The 22,347-nt window shown below is 44.6% G+C and overlaps 1 protein-coding gene across 1 annotated transcript in view; it reads left to right on the forward strand.

The window, feature by feature from the left end:
* LOC149452034 (N-acetylglucosamine transporter UNC93A-like) overlaps positions 1-22,347 on the forward strand; it is a 459,029-nt gene that overhangs the window by 341,961 nt on the left and 94,721 nt on the right. The window contains exon 5 of the mRNA XM_089689860.1: positions 21,706-21,834. Coding sequence (XP_089545986.1) covers positions 21,706-21,834 — 129 coding nt within the window. The remainder of the gene's footprint in view (positions 1-21,705; positions 21,835-22,347) is intronic.

Consider the following 22,347-nt stretch of genomic DNA (forward strand, 5'->3'; position numbering starts at 1 on the left):
CGTTCGCCAAGGCATACCAGGTGCAGAACAGCGTGACACCGTTGCGCCCTGCACATGTGATATGCCGGTCGGGTAATGGGACTTGGCACGGGGGTGGCGGCTGAGGACACGGCGGAAGAAGAGGTGGTAGAGGCGGACATCTTTGCCGGACCAAGGACGTGCAAACGTGGAGGCAAAAGCGGCGTGACCTGTCCAAGTTGCTGGTGCGGCTGTGACGGCACCACGTTCACCCAGTGGGCCGTAAATGACATGTACTGTCCCTGACCGTAGTTACAGCTCCACACGTCGGCGCTGCCGTGCACTTTGGCAGAGACCGACATGCTCAAAGACTGGCCCACCATGTCTTCTACATGTGAATGCAGGGCTGGCACTGCCTTTTTGGCGAAGAAATGACGGCTTGGCACTCTCCACCGCGGCGCGGCACAAGCCATCATTTCTCTGAAAGGTGCTGAGTCCACCACTTGGAAAGGGAGGGACTGCAGCACCAGCAACTTGGACAGGAGGACGTTCAGCTTTTGCACCGTCGGGTGCGTGCTCGCAAACTGTTGTCTCTTGGAAACGGATTCCAAGAAAGACTGCTGACGGAATCCGTGAAGAGGAGTAGCAGGAGAAGGAGCATCTGAACGAGCGGAAGATGCCAACGAGCGACAACTCCCCTCAGCAGAGGTGTTGGAGCCTTGACTGGCTGATGGAGGGCGATTGACGTCGGGTGACGGAGCAAGTAACGGAGCGGGTGATGGAGCGGGGGCTGGGGCGGGCAGAACCGCCGTATCTTTATCACGGTTTTCCCAGGCCACCGAATGGCGACGCTGCATATGCTGCCGCAACGCTGTAGTCCCAACATGGGCCCCCTGGCCACGCTTGACTTTCTGGCCACATAGTCGACATACGGCTACGTTTACTTCCTCGGGCGGCTTGACGAAAAATTGCCACACCGCCGAGTAGGAAACTTTGCCCCCGATACTCCTCACTGGCAGACTGCTGCTTCCTCCGTGCACACCGGCACCACTACTGGCCGTGGTGGTAGGCTGCAGTGGAGCTGGTGCTCTACTCCGTGGACGTTTGGCTCCACTGACACTGCTGCGACCCTGCTGCTGTCTCCTGGGCAACCCACCGACTGTTTTGCTCGCTGCCAAGCTGCCACCCTCTTCTCCTGATGATGCGGAAGAAATTGCCTGATGACGACGAGGCTGCCAAGTGTGATCAACCTCCTCATCATCAAGTAGGGTCTCCGCCTCACTACTAGCCCCCTCGGCTGCGTCTGGGTCAGGAGACAGACCTGTCTCTAGACCGGCTACCGAGCCACTCTCCTCGCCACTACTTCTTCGCCTGGCTGCTGAAAAGGCGGATGTCTCCCCCCGTTCCTGACCGCCCTCTGTTAGCTCTTCCTCACTGTACAGTGGGGCTGAGCCCACAGCATGCGATACTTCGCTTGGTGAGGGAACACCAAAGGACAGGGGCAGGTAGAGGACACGTGATTTCAGTGGGCTTGGTCCCGGGCCATGCCAACTAACGGTTGTGTCTGACGTACCCACCGACCGTTGGCTGTAGGTGTCAGAGGTGACCTGGGAAGAGGAAGACGACCGAGCCAACCAATCGACGACGGCAGGGTTGTCGGTGGAGACACGACCGCTGGATGACACCGGGAGCACTGGCCTCTGGCTGCGAATAGTGCTGCCTCGACCCCTTCCTCTGCTGCCACGTCTGCTCGCTCCTAAAACATTGCCTCCTCTGCCACTCCTCTGCATGTTGTCTGACATACTCTTTAATTAAACGATTATGTGTCCCTGAGTAACAATTCTGTGTCCCTGAGTAACAATTCTGTGTCTGTGCGAGTAACAATTCTGTGGCCCTAAGTAACAGTTCTGTGGCCCTCAGTAACAATTCTGTGTCCCTGATTAACGTTTCTGTGGCCCCAAGTAACAGTTCTGTGGCCCTCAGTAACAATTCTGTGTCTGTGCAAGTAACAATTCTGTGTCTGTGCGAGTAACAATTCTGTGGCCCTAAGTAAAGTTTCTGTGGCCCTAAGTAACAATTCTCTGGCACTCAGTAACAATTCTGTCTGTCCCTGAGTAACAATTCTCTGGCACTCAGTAACAATTCTGTCTGTCCCTGAGTAAAAATTCTGTGGCCCTAAGTAAAGTTTCTGGGGCCCTGAGTAACAATTATCTGGCACTCCGTAACAATTCTGTCTGTCCCTGAGTAACAATTCTCTGGCACTCAGTAACAATTCTGTCTGTCCCTGAGTAAAAATTCTCTGGCCCTAAGTAATGTTTCTGTGGCCCTGAGTAACAATTCTCTGGCACTCCGTAACAATTCTGTCTGTCCCTGAGTAACAATTCTCTGGCACTCAGTAACAATTCTGTCTGTCCCTGAGTAAAAATTCTGTGGCCCTAATTAAAGTTTCTGTGGCCCTAAGTAACAATTCTCTGGCACTCAGTAACAATTCTGTCTGTCCCTGAGTAACAATTCTCTGGCACTCGGTAACAATTCTGTCTGTCCCTGAGTAACAATTCTCTGGCACTCCGTAACAATTCTGTCTGTCCCTGAGTAACAATTCTCTGGCACTCAGTAACAATTCTGTCTGTCCCTGAGTAAAAATTCTGTGGCCCTAAGTAAAGTTTCTGTGGCCCTGAGTAACAATTCTCTGGCACTCTGTAACAATTCTGTCTGTCCCTGAGTAACAATTCTCTGGCACTCAGTAACAATTCTGTCTGTCCCTGAGTAAAAATTCTGTGGCCCTAATTAAAGTTTCTGTGGCCCTAAGTAACAATTCTCTGGCACTCAGTAACAATTCTGTCTGTCCCTGAGTAACAATTCTCTGGCACTCGGTAACAATTCTGTCTGTCCCTGAGTAACAATTCTCTGGCACTCAGTAACAATTCTGTCTGTCCCTGAGTAAAAATTCTGTGGCCCTAATTAAAGTTTCTGTGGCCCTAAGTAACAATTCTCTGGCACTCAGTAACAATTCTGTCTGTCCCTGAGTAACAATTCTCTGGCACTCGGTAACAATTCTGTCTGTCCCTGAGTAAAAATTCTGTGGCCCTAATTAAAGTTTCTGTGGCCCTAAGTAACAATTCTCTGGCACTCAGTAACAATTCTGTCTGTCCCTGAGTAACAATTCTCTGGCACTCAGTAACAATTCTGTCTGTCCCTGAGTAAAAATTCTGTGGCCCTAAGTAAAGTTTCTGGGGCCCTGAGTAACAATTATCTGGCACTCAGTAACAATTCTGTCTGCCCCTAGTAACAATTCTCTGGCACTCAGTAACAATTCTGTCTGTCCCTGAGTAACAATTCTCTGGCACTCAGTAACAATTCTGTCTGTCCCTGAGTAAAAATTCTGTGGCCCTAAGTAAAGTTTCTGTGGCCCTGAGTAACAATTCTCTGGCACTCCGTAACAATTCTGTCTGTCCCTGAGTAACAATTCTCTGGCACTCAGTAACAATTCTGTCTGTCCCTGAGTAAAAATTCTGTGGCCCTAATTAAAGTTTCTGTGGCCCTAAGTAACAATTCTCTGGCACTCAGTAACAATTCTGTCTGTCCCTGAGTAACAATTCTCTGGCACTCGGTAACAATTCTGTCTGTCCCTGAGTAACAATTCTCTGGCACTCAGTAACAATTCTGTCTGTCCCTGAGTAAAAATTCTGTGGCCCTAAGTAAAGTTTCTGTGGCCCTAAGTAACAATTCTCTGGCACTCCGTAACAATTCTGTCTGTCCCTGAGTAACAATTCTCTGGCACTCAGTAACAATTCTGTCTGTCCCTGAGTAAAAATTCTGTGGCCCTAAGTAAAGTTTCTGTGGCCCTGAGTAACAATTCTCTGGCACTCCGTAACAATTCTGTCTGTCCCTGAGTAACAATTCTCTGGCACTCAGTAACAATTCTGTCTGTCCCTGAGTAAAAATTCTGTGGCCCTAATTAAAGTTTCTGTGGCCCTAAGTAACAATTCTCTGGCACTCAGTAACAATTCTGTCTGTCCCTGAGTAACAATTCTCTGGCACTCAGTAACAATTCTGTCTGTCCCTGAGTAAAAATTCTGTGGCCCTAAGTAAAGTTTCTGGGGCCCTGAGTAACAATTATCTGGCACTCAGTAACAATTCTGTCTGTCCCTGAGTAACAATTCTCTGGCACTCAGTAACAATTCTGTCTGTCCCTGAGTAACAATTCTCTGGCACTCAGTAACAATTCTGTCTGTCCCTGAGTAAAAATTCTGTGGCCCTAAGTAAAGTTTCTGTGGCCCTGAGTAACAATTCTCTGGCACTCCGTAACAATTCTGTCTGTCCCTGAGTAACAATTCTCTGGCACTCAGTAACAATTCTGTCTGTCCCTGAGTAAAAATTCTGTGGCCCTAATTAAAGTTTCTGTGGCCCTAAGTAACAATTCTCTGGCACTCAGTAACAATTCTGTCTGTCCCTGAGTAACAATTCTCTGGCACTCGGTAACAATTCTGTCTGTCCCTGAGTAACAATTCTCTGGCACTCAGTAACAATTCTGTCTGTCCCTGAGTAAAAATTCTGTGGCCCTAATTAAAGTTTCTGTGGCCCTAAGTAACAATTCTCTGGCACTCAGTAACAATTCTGTCTGTCCCTGAGTAACAATTCTCTGGCACTCAGTAACAATTCTGTCTGTCCCTGAGTAAAAATTCTGTGGCCCTAAGTAAAGTTTCTGTGGCCCTGAGTAACAATTCTCTGGCACTCCGTAACAATTCTGTCTGTCCCTGAGTAACAATTCTCTGGCACTCAGTAACAATTCTGTCTGTCCCTGAGTAAAAATTCTGTGGCCCTAATTAAAGTTTCTGTGGCCCTAAGTAACAATTCTCTGGCACTCAGTAACAATTCTGTCTGTCCCTGAGTAACAATTCTCTGGCACTCGGTAACAATTCTGTCTGTCCCTGAGTAACAATTCTCTGGCACTCAGTAACAATTCTGTCTGTCCCTGAGTAAAAATTCTGTGGCCCTAATTAAAGTTTCTGTGGCCCTAAGTAACAATTCTCTGGCACTCAGTAACAATTCTGTCTGTCCCTGAGTAACAATTCTCTGGCACTCCGTAACAATTCTGTCTGTCCCTGAGTAACAATTCTCTGGCACTCCGTAACAATTCTGTCTGTCCCTGAGTATGAATTCTGTGGCCCTAACTAGCGTTTCTTTGTCCCTAAGTAACAGTTCTGTGGCCCTCAGTAACAGTTCTGTGTCTGTGCGAGTAACAATTCTGTGTCTGTGCGAGTAACAATTCTGTGGCCCTAAGTAACAGTTCTGTGGCCTTCAGTAACAATTCTGTGTCTGTGCGAGTAACAATTCTGTGTCTGTGCGAGTAACAATTCTGTGGCCCTAAGTAAAGTTTCTGTGGCCCTAAGTAACAATTCTCTGGCACTCAGTAACAATTCTGTCTGTCCCTGAGTAACAATTCTCTGGCACTCAGTAACAATTCTGTCTGTCCCTGAGTAAAAATTCTGTGGCCCTAAGTAAAGTTTCTGTGGCCCTGAGTAACAATTCTCTGGCACTCAGTAACAATTCTGTCTGTCCCTGAGTAACAATTCTCTGGCACTCAGTAACAATTCTGTCTGTCCCTGAGTAAAAATTCTGTGGCCCTAATTAAAGTTTCTGTGGCCCTAAGTAACAATTCTCTGGCACTCAGTAACAATTCTGTCTGTCCCTGAGTAACAATTCTCTGGCACTCAGTAACAATTCTGTCTGTCCCTGAGTAACAATTCTGTGGCCCTAATAACGTTTCTGTGGCCCTAAGTAACAATTCTCTGGCACTGAGTAACAATTCTGTCTGTCCCTGATTATGAATTCTGTGGCCCTAACTAGCGTTTCTTTGTCCCTAAATAACGATTCTGTGGCCCTCATTAACAAGTCTGTGTCCCTGAGTAATGGTTCTCTGTCCCTAAGTAACTTTTCTCTGTCCCCAATTATCGTTTCTGTGGCCCTAACTCTGTCCCTGTCCCTAGTACAGAGCGGTCTGCCTCTGTTCAATAACTGCAGGCAAATGAAGAATTCCAAAATGGCCGCTATTTATAGCTCGACCATTACACAGTGCTGGCTGGCTGGCTGCTGATAGGCTGATGCGATCACATGTAGTTGAGGAATGCATTATGGGTCAGCGCGCCTTGTCTGCGCGCCTTCCCAGACATCCCCGCTCCGTCGCCGCACATGTCAGCCGCCATTTTCTGAAAAATTTCGATTCGCGCGTCCGAATTAGGCTATTTTTCGGATTCGGCACGAATCGAAATTTTTCCGATATTCGACTCGAATTCCACTTCGGATACTTCGATTCGCTCATCTCTATCCATAACCTGTTGGTTATGTGTTATAGAAGACACTGGTAGTGATAGCAGAATTCAGACTTTACTTGTGTGGCTTAAGTTACAAACATTCAGAGCACATTTCACAGCAGACATATTACTTCCTGAAGAGATGATAGAGAGAAGAGGAACAAACAAGTTTTCAGATATACACAACTAGTAACCTTTAGTGTATAGTGGTCAAGTGATATTAACACACAATACTATATATAGTACATTATAGTACATGCTGTTGCATTCCCAACAAAAATATCCATCCAAAGGTACACTAGTGAAGAGGCCTACAGGATTCTGAGCATTAAAAAAAAATTATAGTATCTATACCGCCATTTGTAAAGGCTATAACTTTTACGTAATCCAATTAATTTACACCTATTGGGATTTTTTTTTAGCAAAGACATGTAGCAGAAATATATTTTTGACTTTTTGCTATTAAACATGTCCAGTAAAAAACATAATAATAATAAAAAAAAAAGTCATCATAAATTTAGGCCAAAATGTATTCTGCTGTATTTTTTTTCAAAATTGTTCTGTATTTTTTTTCAAAATTGTTGCTTTTTTAAATTAAAATTAAAAATGCACAGGCAATCAAATACCACCGAAAGAGCTCTATTCATGGGAAAAAAGGACGTAAATTTCATTTGGGTGCAGCGTTGCAAGCAAAAATTGGCCTGGTCAGGAAGGGGGGTAAATCTGGAGGGCAAGTGGTTAATATTAGCCTTATTTTGTTCTCAGTTGTACACTGTGAAGTTAATTTGTGATGCCTTTTAGATTGTAAGCTCATAAGCAGGGCCCCTCTAACCCTCTTGTAAAGTACTGTGCAAAATGTAACACCATAATTACTGTTTCCTGACGGCTCCATGTCACCACAGCTGGGTGAGGCCCCGCCCTCCCCCTGCCTGATCAGGACGTAACTCAATACATTTTTGACCCACCTCATCTAGGCTTTCCTTTTTCTTCCTCCTGCAATCAGGACAGGTGGCGTCTCCCCTCCTAGCTGGTCTAATGGCTGGCTGTCCGTCCAGAATCGCTCTCAAAGTTGGACTCGGTCCCCTGTACTCCTTTGCTAACAGCAGTTTGACCAGGGAGCCCCGCTGGTCCTCGGGGAGGCATCAGGCCGTGGTAAAGTACTGCCGGCTACGGGGTGTTACACCTGTAGGGGTTCCTTGGTGGCTGCTGGCAGGGATAAAATCCTTCCATGTCGGCTGCTGGGGATGATGGCGGTGGATAGAGCTGGTCTGCCGGCTTCTTACCAGCTCCGCTCGGTCAGTGTGTGTTGGCCCTGCTCTAAGCATGTGCAGGACCGCTCGGCCAATCAGGAGAGGGAGGCAGGGCCAAGCTTAAGGGAGCCAAAATTTAAAGATACTTCTGGCTGAAGCATCTGGCTCCTGTGTGCTCCTGCAGCCTGCCTGTGCCTGCTATTCCCTCTCTCTCTTCCAGATATGTATTTCACCTGCATACCTGGAGGCCTTGTGGACAGAGGCCTCGAGTTCCTGTTCAGCCTCTAGGGGTCAGTGTTTCCCATCACGATATGGCAGAGATTTGTATCAAGACCGCCCCAGACCAGGTGGATGCTGGGCATGCCCTATAAGAGCCATGCCGGGCAAGATGGCTTGTGAGACTTGCTTCAAAGAAGCAGCCAAGAACCGGATAAGGTGGAGATGGTATCGCTAATGAAGCAGGCATTTGAGGAGACTCTAAAGGCATTTGCATTGCAGTCACAGCTTTCAGCCACCTCAGTTCCGTCCACCTCACGCTCCTTGTCTCCACAGATGCCGCCAGCTAGTTAGGTGATTCCAGAGGCTCAGGAACCTTTGGCCTCAGACGCTGTATCCAAAGATGAGGATGAGGGTATGACTGTTTTGATTTTGCCTGGGTGCAGTCTTTTGTAAAAGAGATTAGGCAGGCTCTGTTTTGGGAAGATGCTGGGGAAGAACCGCAGAAGAAACAGAGGACGTTTTTCACGAACATGAAAAAGGAGGGGGTGAATTTCCCATTCAAGAAATTCAGGACATAATTACTGATGAGTGGAACCAAGCAGATAAGAGAATCCCTTTTAAGAATCTGTTCGCAAAGCTATATCCTTTCAAGTCTGAGAGTATTAAGAGTTTGGAGGAGCCTCCAGTGGTGGACGCAGCACTTATACACCTCGCTAGACACATAATCCTTCCGCTAGATGATGCAGTGACATTCAGGGATGTGTTTTTAATAGAAGAATGGATGTGGATCGTAAAAAGATCTTCACACTTTCTGGTGAGACGTGCAGACCTTCTATGGCTCTGGCGGCTATTTCGAAGGCCATGGAGTCCTGGGGTCAGAAGTGGCAGTGGGAAGTGACCTGAGCAAAGCCAAGGTCTTGGCCTCCTTAGCCAATTTGAAGCTAATGGCTTCTTTTATGGCGGAGGCATCCATTGACCTAATTAAGATGTTGGCCAGGATCATGCTTAATGCAGTAACGGCCAGAAGAGCCATACAGCTGAGGTCCTGGGTGGCGGACCCAGCCTCCAAACAAGGATGGTGTAAGATACCATTTGAAGTGCAGTCCCTGTTTGGAAATAAATTAGACACTGCCATCGCAAAAGCCACAGGGAGGAAGTCGGGATTTATTCCTCAGGAACAGAGGCTGCTTCACAGAAGAGGTGCAGCATACACAAATTTGCCAAGGACCAGAGGTAGAGATGCCAAGTCTTACAGGCCAGGGAAAGAATTTCTTCATCAATGTTAGAACACGGCTGCAAATCGCAAGTCGAAGAGACCAATTTCGTCTCTGGAACAGGTGTTCCAGATGTCCTTTTGACTATCTGCCTGGCGCACACTTTTTGTGTGGGAGCCAGATTATTCAAGTTCCGTCGGCACATGCGGTAAAGGAGCCTTGGGTAATTTCCATCCGGTTTGGCCATGCTAGGCAGTTCCTGAGGCATCCCCGCAGAATCTTTGTCCCGACAAAATTACCTTTGGCAAGAGAAAGGCAGGATGTATAATGGAATTTATTAAAAACCCTCCTCAACCAGGAAGTGATTGTTGCAGTACCCCAGCAAGAACGTTTTTCTGGAATCTACTCGCCTCTATTTCTAGTGCAGAAAAAGTTGGGAGCATGGTGACCGATGATAGACCACAGGAGGCTCAACATGTATATCAAGAAAGACAGATTCAAAATGTAATTTCTCCAGACAATTCTGAAAATCGTTCAGCCAGGGGATTGGCTTCTATCAGTGGACCTCAAGGATGAGTATTTCCATGTACTGGTAGCCCCAGTCTGCCAGAAGTTTCTACGGTTTGCGGTAGGACAGCTCCATTTTCAGTTTGTATGCCTACTCTTTGGGCTAACCACATCACCCAGAGTATTCATGAAGATTCTTCTGGCCCTAGTGGAGTAGCTGAGGTCACAGGGAGTGCGAATATTTCACTACTTGGACGACATTCTGCTCCTGAATCAAGACAGAGAGACTCTTCTGTCACGCCTGATGTTAACCATGGAGACATTACAGAAGTTACGATGGTTAATCAACCGGGAGAAGTCACCTTATGTCAACCCAGAACCTGGTATACCTAGGCGCAGAAGTGAACACTCGGGCAGCATCAGTGGCGTTACCGGAGGACAAGATGTTGGGCATTCTAACCATGAAGTCAATAACCCAGAAGAGGCTCTACCTTCCTGCAATATAATGTATGCAGCTGTTAGACTTTATGACCTTGGCTGTTTCGGTGGTCAAATGGGCACAATGGAATTCACATCCCCTTCAGGTAGGGCTCTAGAACAATGGAGATTGGGGGATCTTGGGCAGAAGAAACAAATAAATTCCCAGATGAGAATGAGCCTGGAATGGTGACCAAGATAGCAGAATCTCCTACAATGCCATTCTTTACTTGCGATACAGTGGCAGGTGGCCCAATCGGATGCCAGCGAAGTGGGCTGGGGAGCCCTGTGTAGAGTTCACTGGGCCCAGGGCCAGTGGTCATTCCAGGCTGTCAATATGGTTTTCAACATTCTAGAATCGAGGGCAGCATTCCAAGCACTCCTGGCTTTCAAAAAGGCTCATTCAGGGTGCACCCATTCTGATGAAGTTGGACTATACAACGGCAGTAGCCTACATACACAGATAGGGGGCACCAGCAGCATACCCCTCCTGAGGGAGGGCTCTCTAATTATGGAATGGGTCCAAGCCAACTTACAACTGCTAACAGCAATTTATGTGCCTGGTCGCTTGAATACCCAGGTGGATTATCTATCCACAATGAGTTTGAACAACGAGTGGGTCCTTTCACCTCAAGTCTTTCGGAGTCTAGTGGCATGGACCTTTCTGCCAGAGATGGACCTGTTTGCCTCCCTGAAGAATAACAAACTACCTCATTTTTTTTCTCCAGGATCAGTCACCCACAAGCTTCAGGGTGGACGCATTGACAATGGCATGGAATTTCAAGCCTACTTATACTTTCCCTCCAATTCCAGTGATTCTCAGCTTGCTGCGCAGAATACACCAGGAGAGGGTGACTGTTCTGTCAGTAATACTAGATTGGCCAAAGAGACCCTGGTACCTGCTACTCTGCTCATTGAACATCAGAGAACCATACCCTCTGCCAGTGATACTGGATCTGCTCATGCAGGGACCTATTCAGCACCCTGCTTCGGAGGAACTCAGGCTGACAGTCTGGGTCTTGAAAGGCAAAGGCTGATCAATCTAGTATGCTCGACTAAGGTCACAGATACTTTGATGAAAGCCAGAAAGGATAGCAGCAACACGGCCTATATCAGGACATGGAGCAAGTTCGTGGAATTTGCAGACAGGCATGGCTTTGGCCAGATACCCACAGAGTCTGCTACTTATTGGAATTCCTCCAGGTGGGGCTGGAAATGGGTCTGTCTGTAAGTACTCCTGAAGGCTCACGTTTCTACCCTCTCGGCTTTTACAGGTACCCTATGGGCATCTGACTTTAGTGCTTCAGTTCTTTAACCACTAGCCTACAGGGCACTTAAACCCCCTTCCTGCCCAGGCCAATTTCCAGCTTTCAACGCTGTCACACTTTGAATGACAATTGCGCAGTCATGGAACACTGTACCCATATGAAATTTTTATATTTTTTTTGTGACAGATAAAGCTTTATTTTGGTGGTATTTAATCACCTCTGGGTTTTTTATTTTTTTCTTAAACAAACCAAAAACCACTGAAAATGTTGAAAAAAAAAACTTTTTTTCTTAGTTTTTGTTATACAATTTTGTAAATAAGTGATTTTTCTCCTTCACTGATGTGCGCTAATGAGGCTGCAGTGATGGGCACTGATAGGCTGCACTGATGGACACTGATAGGTGGCACTGATGGGCACTGATGAGGAGGCACTGGTAGGTGGCACTGATGGGCAATGACAGGTATCACTGATGGACACTGAAAGGCAGCACTCATATATGGCACTGATAGGCGGCACTGCTAGGCGGCACTGACTGACACTGATAGACAGCACTGATGGGTACTGACAGGCAGCACTGATGCACGCTGATAGGCGGCACTGACTGGCACTGATAGGTGGCACTGATTGGCAGCACTGATAGGTGGCACTGACTGGCATTGATAGGTGGCACTGACTGGCACTGATGGGTGACACTGAAAGGCAGCTCAGATGGGCATTGATATGTGGCATTGATGTGCACTGGTAGGCACTGATATTGGGCATTTATGTGGCACTGATGGGCACTGGCAGGTGGCATGGTTGAGCACTGACAGCTGGCACTGATGGACACTGAAGGGTGGCACTGCTGGGGCTACACAGATCATCAGGGCACACTGATCATCAGTGCTCTGATGATCTGTGTACATGTCCCCTCCTAGGAATGCCGATTTCCAGCTCTCCTCTCCTCACGAGCTGTCAGCGTGACAGCTCATGAGGAGAGAAATGCCGATAACCGGCATTTCCCTGTTTACATATGATCAACTGTGATTGGACAAAGCTGATCACATGACTGAGCCGACATCTTTGGCTCTTTCCATTGATCGGTGATCCGCTGTGTCCGAGGGACACAGAGCACCGCTGATCGCCGGTCTGTGCACTCTCGGAGCCGCACATGCGCGGTTAGAATGGGAGGACGTCATATGATGTCCGCCCAGAACAAGAGAACCGCTATGTGCCCGTCATTGTACTATATGGCGGGCAGGAGGCAGTTATACAGCTATCCGCCAAACACCACCTAAGCCTCTGATTTTCCCAAAATGGGACTTGCCATTTGGTGTTGGACTTCCTCTCATAAGACACCTTCAGTCATCCTGTTTCACTATGGTATCTTATTCTGAAAACAGCATTTCTTGTGGCGATAACATCAGCCAGAAGAGGCTCGGAACTAGCAGCCTTAGGGTTTAAAGAACCCTTTATTTCTTTCGTTCTGGATAAGGTCGTGCTTAGACCAATGCTAGGATTCGTACCCAAAGTTGCCTCCGGGTTTCACAATGAAAGATTTTCCACTCCTGATGCTCCTTTTGGAAAATTCCCAGGACCCAAGTCCATTGGATGTTGGGCACTCATTGAGAGACTGTGGACGCTACTTCCGAGCTCAGGAAGTCAGATCATCTTTTCACCATCCCTAACTGTGCACGGAAAGGCTTGAGAGCTTCTAGTAGAGTAATCGCTACATGACTGGTCAAGACCATCTCTACCTTACAGAATGAGAGGGTTGCCTGTGCCTGAGGCACAGCGCATTCCACTAGAGGGGTTTCAACCTCATGGGCAGCAGTGGGCCGAGTTTCCCTAGAAACAAGCTGCAAAGCGGCTACATGGGCTTCTCTTCATAACTCATTGTATAGAACCTGCAGCTTTGACTACTGCTAATTTTGACAGGGGTATCTTGGCCTCTGCTTCCAGTCGAAATTAAATTGGTTTTGCATTATTCTCCCATGTGTGGATAGTTAAATCACTGCTGTGCTGACATGGAGCAGTCAGGAAAACGGAAAATTTTATTCAAATACTTATAATATATATATAATATATAATAATTTTCCTTTCCTGACTAGCTCCATGGCAGCACAAATCCCACCTAGTTTAGTAGTACGAGTTAAGGAAAAATTATTTGTCATATAACAGATACAGTATGACTGTCATGGATTTAACTCAAAAAGTGTGAGCATACAGTCCTGCAGGCTGGAAAAGGGGGTAGAAGAGCACACCCCCCCATACACACTTTTTATTTGTAATGTCAGCTCTTTTGTCTACATTATGTGAAACTTGGTAAAATGTACCAGATTGCAAAAAACACATATATAAACATAGCATTATTATTAGTTCAGGTACTTATAGCGCCATCAATTTACATACATATTGTACATTCACATCATGCCCTACCTTCAAGGAGCATACAATCTAAAGTCATTAACATTCATATACAGTGAAGGAAATAAGTATTTGATCCCCTGCTGATTTTGAATGTTTGCCCACTCACAAAGAAATGATCAGTCTAAAAATTGAATGGTAGGTGTATTGTAACAGTGAGAGACAGAATAGCAACACAAAATTCAAAAGAAATGCATGTCTAACAAATTATGCACTGATTTGCATGTTCGTAAAAAAAGAACATTCAAACCTGGTACAATAACTATATGTAAAAAAACCCAACAAAACAAATTTTAAAAAAATGAACGATTCTGTTGGAATCTGAGCGGGAAAGTGTCCGCATATCAAAGGAGGCATAAATACAGATTAAGATCATTTCCGTAAACTTACCGGAGCTGTAAGAATGTAGTGGGTAGAATTAAATTCTGGGCTTTTGGCCTTCCGCTGCATCATGCCATGAAGAAGAGCTCTGTGGATGAGGAGGGGATGCTGTGTATGTAGTTTCATACGTTCTAGGATGCACCAATCTTTTAAGAGTTGGATACCCTCTTCAGTTATTTTGATGGTGTAGGTCTTGCTTTCTTTGGTCACTTCAGAATTAATAGGGTATGACCATCTGAGAAATCTGGTGGTTATGTAAAGGCTTAGGTATGGTAGCCATTTTCTTTCTTCTTTTCTTTGTGTAAGCAGATAGATCCACGAAGAAGGACAGACCATGAGTGCTTTGGTGTTGTCTTAAGAGAGTTTCTTGTATTCATAAGACATTTGTATTTTATGTGGAAGAAATGTATACGAACAATAGTGTCCCTTGGTAGATGCTTTTGGGAGATGTAGTGGTTTGGGGAGTCTATGAATGCTGTCAATTACTTTCTTCCAGTGGTATATCAGAAAGGACTTCTTTCAAGCTATTTTGGAAGTGAGCGTGTAGGTCATAATTTTTGACTGTTTCCGGTATTCGATGGATTTTTTATGTTGTTCCTCCTCAATCTGTCCTCTAAATCTGCCGTGTCACGTACCTGACCAGAGGCTGAGGTGATGAGACGACTCCCCTTACGGCTAAGTGCAATGCTCCCCTGCAGGTGGTAACAGAAGGTGCAGTTCCCAAAGAAGCACGGGTTGCTAATGATGTAGTTGCATGGTGACACCCGATGAGACCACGTGGGTGGACAGGATACAGGGGGGCTCTCCAGAGGACTGGTGGATCCAGACGGATGGGCAGAGCAGGAATTGAAGTCAGAAGCCAGAGCCAGGGTCAAACACAGAGCATCAATCAGGAGTAAAGACAGGAGCGAAGTCAGGAGCACACCAGGGTCATGCACAAGTCATCAATCAGGAATAGGGAGGAGCAGATCCGAGGAACAAGCCGAGGTAAGAGCCAGGTGAAAAGCCAAAGCAGGTCAGGGTCAAACTAGGTCAGTGACGGATAATCAGCAGGGTAACTCGCACAGGAACAGGAGGCTGATGATAATCCAGCAATTATTGTGAGGGGCTGTAGTCCTTATAAAGGCTGCTGGGCTCAAGCAACTATCGTGCCCTGCATGTGCTGATGCACCATCGTGCACATGGATATGCAACTGCGTGCTGTACGCCTTTGTGCATTTGTGTGCAAATTAGCAGGGCCATATTGGGCATTGCTGAATGTGTCAGGGCTTCCTCCTTTCCTTCCCTGACAGTATGGCCTACCCATAGAAGTATAAAAAAGATACACGTATGGTATTCTTTCATATTTGCATAAAGTGTTTAACGTATCGTTTGTTTCTGGGAGACCCCCCACATGTCTATAGCCCACATTATATTCCTTTTAAAACCAGGCCACCTACAGATCCCAGTCCTTTCAGACCTATATTGTTATTACAGACAGTAAAAATATTAGCCAAGGTCCTAACCAATAGGCTGCACAAAGTCATCTCCAGCATAATTCACTCTACTCAAGCAGGCTTCATGCCACAAAAAGCAACTGCAGTTAACCTACGATGCTTATTTAGTAATATCAAACACCAACAGACAGCACTGGTGACCGAGTCACTATAGCTTGATGTCACTATGGCATTCGATTGTGTCAAATGGCCATACCTGTGGAAAACCCTAGAAAAATGTGGGTTTTGGAACAAGTTTATAATCTGGGTTAAGCTACTATACCCTTCTCCGAGGTGATTATCAGAGAGGGCAGTAGAATCTCTGAGGCCTTTCAACTAGAAAGGGAAACTAGACAGGGATGCCTACTATCCCCTCTCCTTTTCACTTTTTCTATTGAGCCCCTGGCTGCCCTAATAAGATCAACTGAAGGCATAACAGCTATATATTATATTGCAAGCCCATTACACCCCTCTTAAATTTTACACTATGTTCCTTCTGGACTCTCTTATTTGTTGTAGATGAAGTAGAGACTGGGGCAGTCTCATATACATGCTCTGGTGCTGTGCAAAACTTCATAGGTATTGGACTACTGTCCTGAATACTTTAACCCCTTGACGCCAACGTCACACAAATATGCGGCCTCACGGAACTGGGCTTTTTTTCGTGGGGCCACATATTTGCGTACCTGTCTTTGTGCTGGGAACGTGCCGCACTGTGCGCTCCCAGCACAAAGACCGCAGTGTCACTGAGAGCCCCGGGTCCCGTTCTAACGATCGGGACCCGGGACTCCCGATTCCGGGTCACATGACCACTGTGATAGCCTCTGATTGGCTATCACAGTGATCAGTCACTGTACAGCCCAGCCCCCTTGTTTTTTTCTCTCTCTATGAATGGAGAAGAGAGATACATTGTATCTCTCTAACTCCTGGCATAGACAGAAAAAAAAGTTTGTAAAAAAAAAAAAAAAAAAGATAAATAAATAAATATTAAAACATAAAATAAAAAAATAAAGAAAATAATACCTAGATCAAGGTTTGATCTAGTTCAGTGCCAGGGTTTTTGTTTGGGTCAAGGTCAAAAGGTCAGGGTCAAAGGTCAGGATTAAAAAAAAATTGGTATCAGTGTCAGTTAGTGTCAATATCAGTGTCAGTGTGTTTTAGGTAAAAAAAAAAAATACAAAAACAAAATGCGCACTATTGTTTCTGGGCCGTACTACGGGTACAAACAACAAATAACATACACATATATGGTATCGCTGCGATCATCATAAGCTGGAGAATTTATTTTAGGCTGTTTCTTGGTCGTAGGTTATGGTAGTAACAAGAAACACACAGCTAAATTTAAAAAAAAATATTTTTTTTTTTACTATTTTGGGCCAGTTTTCTTTTGATAATAAAAAACAATCAGGAGATATCCATTACCATTTACCACCAAATGAAAGCCCAATTTGTCCTGAAAAAAAACACAGTATAATTCACTTGGATGAACAAAGTAGTTGTGATGGTATGTACGGTTTTACTAACACATGTCAATGTTGCAAAATTCTGCCTAGGCATTTAGATTTGTTTTACCCTTAGGCGTGAAGGGGTTAAATACTGTCTTTCACATATACTTACCTTGTAGACCCTAAAATTTGCTTACTAGGCATTCTAGACAATCCACGATGGACAGATCATTCCAAGGCAGCCATTGCCAGAGCATTATTCCAAGCTAGAAACTCCTTATTGCAGCACTGGAAATTGGAACAACCATATTTCAACATAAAGGGGGCCCCACAAAATTTAACAAGGTGTGGGATAACTAGGATTTGGCAGAAAAAACCTCCTGCACTAAAATGGGGCCCTAACACTCAAGCTGCTGACACTAACCTCTTACCTATGTGAGTAAAGTATGAAAATATATATATAAACAGTGCAGCGCTAAAATAAATGTGAATAAATGTAAATAAATAATGCAAAAAAAACCCCAGTGCACAAAGGGGTTAAACTATTATACAGTGCAACAATATTCATGCAAGTGCTGCTATGTGTTCACTCCGTGCAAATCCTTAGTGGCCGAAGTGCCCCCTCACCTCCTTAAATCGACCCTACAGGGTCAGCTCGCTCTGAGAATTAAAACCACTCTGAATGGCAACAGGATCCTGTTCAAATTCACTCCCAAATCCTTTTATGCACCGCTCTGTCAGCAGCATCCCCTCCGGATGATATACAAACAAAGAACCTCCATAGTGTAAAACCTCCATAGTGTAAAACTCATGCTATAGATGTATTGCATGGGTATTGATACAGGGATTTCAAATATGGCCCCCACACCGGAAGTGACATCACCGCGCACCCGGAAATACCGCCTCGCGTACCGACGCGTTGCGTCATGCTGGACACGTGACTTCCTCAGGGTACCCATGCAATACATCTATAGCATGAAGTAAAAGAGCTGTGTTAAAGGAGAAGGAGCATGTGAGTGGGCAATTTGTCTTTACTGTTTACATCCAAATAAAATGCAGTTTTACACTATGGAGTGAACACATAGCAGCACTTGCATGAATATTGTATTCTGAGCACTTTCATGGACATTTTATTTGCTGTATTTATTATTGTGTAATTTCTGTATGTATCACGGCAGAGTGTTATATGAGGTATTTTTTAGAGTGTTGGTCAGGACACTGGTCACTTTTACACATTTATTATTCCCGTTGGGAATTCACATGTTGCACTGTATAATAGTTTAACCCCTTTGTGCACTGAGGGGTTTTTTGCATTTTTTATTTACATTTATTCACATTTATTTTAGCGCTGCACTGTTTATATATATATATATATATTTGGATAACTAGGATTGTCTTCTATAGAGCTCATAATGAGCAGACTTTTAGAAATGCCTTAAATTTAAATCTTTGCTGGGTATTGATAGCATCCCAAATAGTTGGATTTACTTTGTGTAATGTACTGTATTGCCATAATTGTACCCTAACAGTCTCACTGTACCTTGTTATCATTCTTTTCCTGTGCCTATGCTGCACAACTGATTTCACCAGTAACATTTTCTACCTGTCTAATTGCTCTGGATGACTTTAAGACATTTCAATAAACTTTTCTTGATAAAAAAAAAAAATACATATGCCATAGCCCTTGTACCCACAAAATACTTTGTAACTACTGTACCACAAGTGAAAATTCCACAAACACACATAAACTTAATGATCATTTTTAAAAAATAAAACAGATTATGGACAAACAGGTAACACTTCATCTACCGTAAAGGAGAAATACATTAAAATCATCAGAACTACTTAGCAACCGGCAACCGTAGAGACAAACACTCTGGTCTAGAGCAGTGGTCTCCAAACTGCGGCCCAGGGGCTGGATGCGGCCCTTTGCTTGCTTTTATCTGGCCCTTGGGACATTACTCCCCCCACCATCAGCAACAGTGGGGCATAGTTCCTGCCACTGACACCAACAATGGGGCACTATTCCTTTCACTGACACCAATAAAGGGGCATTATTCCTCCCACTGCCACCAATGATAGGGCACTATTCCTCCTACTGACACTAATGATAAGGCACTATTCCTCCCATTGACACCAATGATGGGGCACTATTCCTCTCACTGACACCAATGATGGGAAACTATTCCTTCCACTGACACCAATAATGGGGGATTATTCCTCCCACTGAAACCAATGATAGGGCACTATTCCTCCTACTTACACCAATGATGGGGCACTATTCCTCCCACTGATGCCAATGATGGGGCACTATTCCGCCTACTGAAGCCAACAATGGGACACTATTCCGCCCATTGATACCAGTGATGGGGCACTATATCTCCCATTAATACCAATGATGAGGCATTGATTACTTCCATGGATGCTGGTCACCACTGGTATCTCTTCAAATGTACAGTAATAGGAAAGTTTAAGGCTGGCCATGCATTATACAATTTTCTTTTAGATTTACCAAAACCATATAATATGAGGTCATACCTGAACATCTTCAATTTGTATGCAATCGGGCAGCCCCTTGCACTCATGGATGCCAGGACATTTTCCTTTCCTACTGGCCACAATCCGGCCCCCCTGAAGTCTGAAGGAGAGTAAACTGGTCCTTCGTTTATAAAGTTTGGAGACCCCTTGTCTAGAGTATGTTGTGTACAGTGCTAAGCATATTGTTATTTACAACACAATGTATAGAGTGCAGCAGTTAACAGTGTATGTCATGTTGCATTATATACCCTTATATTGCTAGTCAGCAGGAGGGGAAGATGGCCAGTATCTGTGATCAAAGGGTAGAAAAAAATGTCTTGTTTCAATGGTGAGGAGGGGGATAAAAAATGTGCAGTATTGATTGTCGGAGGGGAAGGGGGAATTACCTGGTATCACAGTGGTCAGCAGAAAAAAAAAAAAAGGCCAACGTCAGTGGTGAAAGGAAAAACCCCTGTGTTGGTGGTCATCAGTGGTCAATGAGAGAAAAAAATGCCCTAGTGGGGGCAAAAGGGAGCATTAGTGTACAGTGGAGGAAGAGGAGGGCACTGGTGACAATGAGTAGAGGGCTTTGTTAATCTGTGGAGGAAAAGGGGGGTCTAGAACTTTGTGGGGAAGAGAAGGGGTACTGGAGGGAGAAGAGGGCTCTGTGAAAGGGAATGGGGGCATTTTAGCATCATTTTACAGTTTAGCACCAGACGAATTGTGATTCGTGTATAGCCATTCCTGTTCAATGGAAGAAGATCGTTAAAGTGATTTCTATTGATCTGAAATCTTGGAACACTTCTGATGATCAGTGGCTGCAGAAAATAGGATGCATCTGATGATCAGTGTATTTTGACAGTGCAGAGTGCCACTGTCAAAATACAATGTCCTGGCGAGGGGAAGTGGGGTCCTCTATCCACCTCACTTGAGTGGATCAGGGAATCGGTTTTTTTTGTTTGTTCGGCTCACTGACTGAGAAAAAACAAATCATCTAAGGCCAGCTAAACCCTTTAACCCTACAGTCCTGTACCCATATACCTACATCGTGTTCTGTATCTCTTCCAAACTACCCTGCACCCATACATTTCCTTATTTCCTGTGCACATATATTTGAAGAGTGTCTTGTGTCCATATACAGTATTTGCACAATATACTGTGCCCATACACCTCAACACTGCACTTTACTCATACACCTCTATACTGCCCTATACCTATATACCTTACCATGCTGTCCTGTACACATACGCCATCATAGTTTCCTGTGCCATACCAGGGGCATGATGGGACTTGTGGTACCCCCAGAGGTCTCTGGTTATCTCAGACCACTTTTTGATTAACTGCTCAGTCCTAAAAACTTCTTGCTGCTCATTCCACTGCTCATAGGCCAGGTTCCAGCAGGCACTTCCCATTCTCATACTTTGATTGAACAGTCACAATGTCTACTAATTGCACTTGACTTTGCAGTAATGGGAGTGAAAGCCATGCTCTGATTGGACAGTCAAGGGTGGGCATTAGGATGCAGGGCATAATCTTAGGATAGTCTAGTGGATTTAAGGTCTTTTGGGAGGTATGCTATTGTATCTCAAATACTACATTCTAATTTTTAATGTAAGTAAATCAAATTGAGCCTATGCTAGTTCTGCCACTGGACAATTTTTGTACAGCTGTATTTCAGATTTATTGTAGGTAAATACCTGCCTTGTCTCTCTGAGATTGGACCTATTCTAAATGCTGTTGTACTGTCCTGTCACTGGATACATTTCCACTAATGTATCTTGGATGATATACCTAATTTTCATTGTAGCTAAACACCTCCCTTGTCTATCTGAAAGTAGGGTTATTCTAGCTGTTCTAATACTATCCTTCAGCTGATCAAATATTGAATTTCAGATGCTACTAAATTTTATTGTAGGTAAACATCTGCTTTTCTATCCCAAATTCTAGCTGCTAACATACTGTTTTGTAGCTGATCAATTTCTTTGCCAACTGTATCACAAATGGTATGCTCTTGGAGATAACGAGATAGGGGGAGGGTTCAAAATATATGTAGTAGTGTGTTTTTTGTGCACCCTAGAATAAAAATTGTAATGTCCTTAGATGCGGTGTCTGCATTATTTATCTTTTTTTAAGGTGAAGTAAATTTTTTTGTAAGTATAGAAAGCTACTTGATGAACATATCTTGTGTTCTTTGTAACTTCCTGTGCATTGAAGTGAAGTATCAAATAATGTTATATGCTGCTCTTGCTTATTTAACACCATTTTTTCTTACAGGACTTGATGCTCTAAATCAAACAATTTGTGGAGCAGGAGACTGCCCAGCTGAATTGACACAATCTAGTAATAATACATCTGGTCGCCCATCCAACACTGTAATTTACATTCTCCTAGGCTCATATACCGGTATGTAATTGTGCTACTATAACAGGTAAAATTGTTCAAAAATCAAATAACCATTAAAGTGGAATTGAAGAAGGGCCAAGTCAACTATATAGCATTTTACTATTAAGCTGCTAACAACTTACAAACATAAATTTTCAAAAAATAGTCAAAAAATTTCAAATATTTACAGGTGCTTGCAAAAGAACTAATATACAAGCCCTTTGACAATATTACACAAATTACAGAGTTAAAGTTGTTGTTGTTAAGGCTCAAGGTTTTTTACCTTCATACATGATGATAAAACAGCTTCTGTGTGCAGCAGCCCCCCTATTATTTACCTGATCCCCATCGCGATCCAGCAATATGCACGAGAGACTCATCTCTCTGGGGTCTCTCCATTCTCATTGGCTGAGACAGCAGTAGGAGCCATTGGCTCCCTCTGCTGTCAACACAGCCAATGAGGAGAGAAAGGGGGCAGGGCTGGGCCATGGTTCTGTGTGTGAATGGACACGCAGAGCAGCGGCTCGGGAGTGA

This window comes from Staurois parvus, unplaced genomic scaffold (genome assembly GCF_062004578.1).
Source record: "Staurois parvus isolate SC_StPar_1 unplaced genomic scaffold, SC_StPar_1.0 ptg000501l, whole genome shotgun sequence".
Taxonomy (NCBI): Eukaryota; Metazoa; Chordata; class Amphibia; order Anura; family Ranidae; genus Staurois; species Staurois parvus.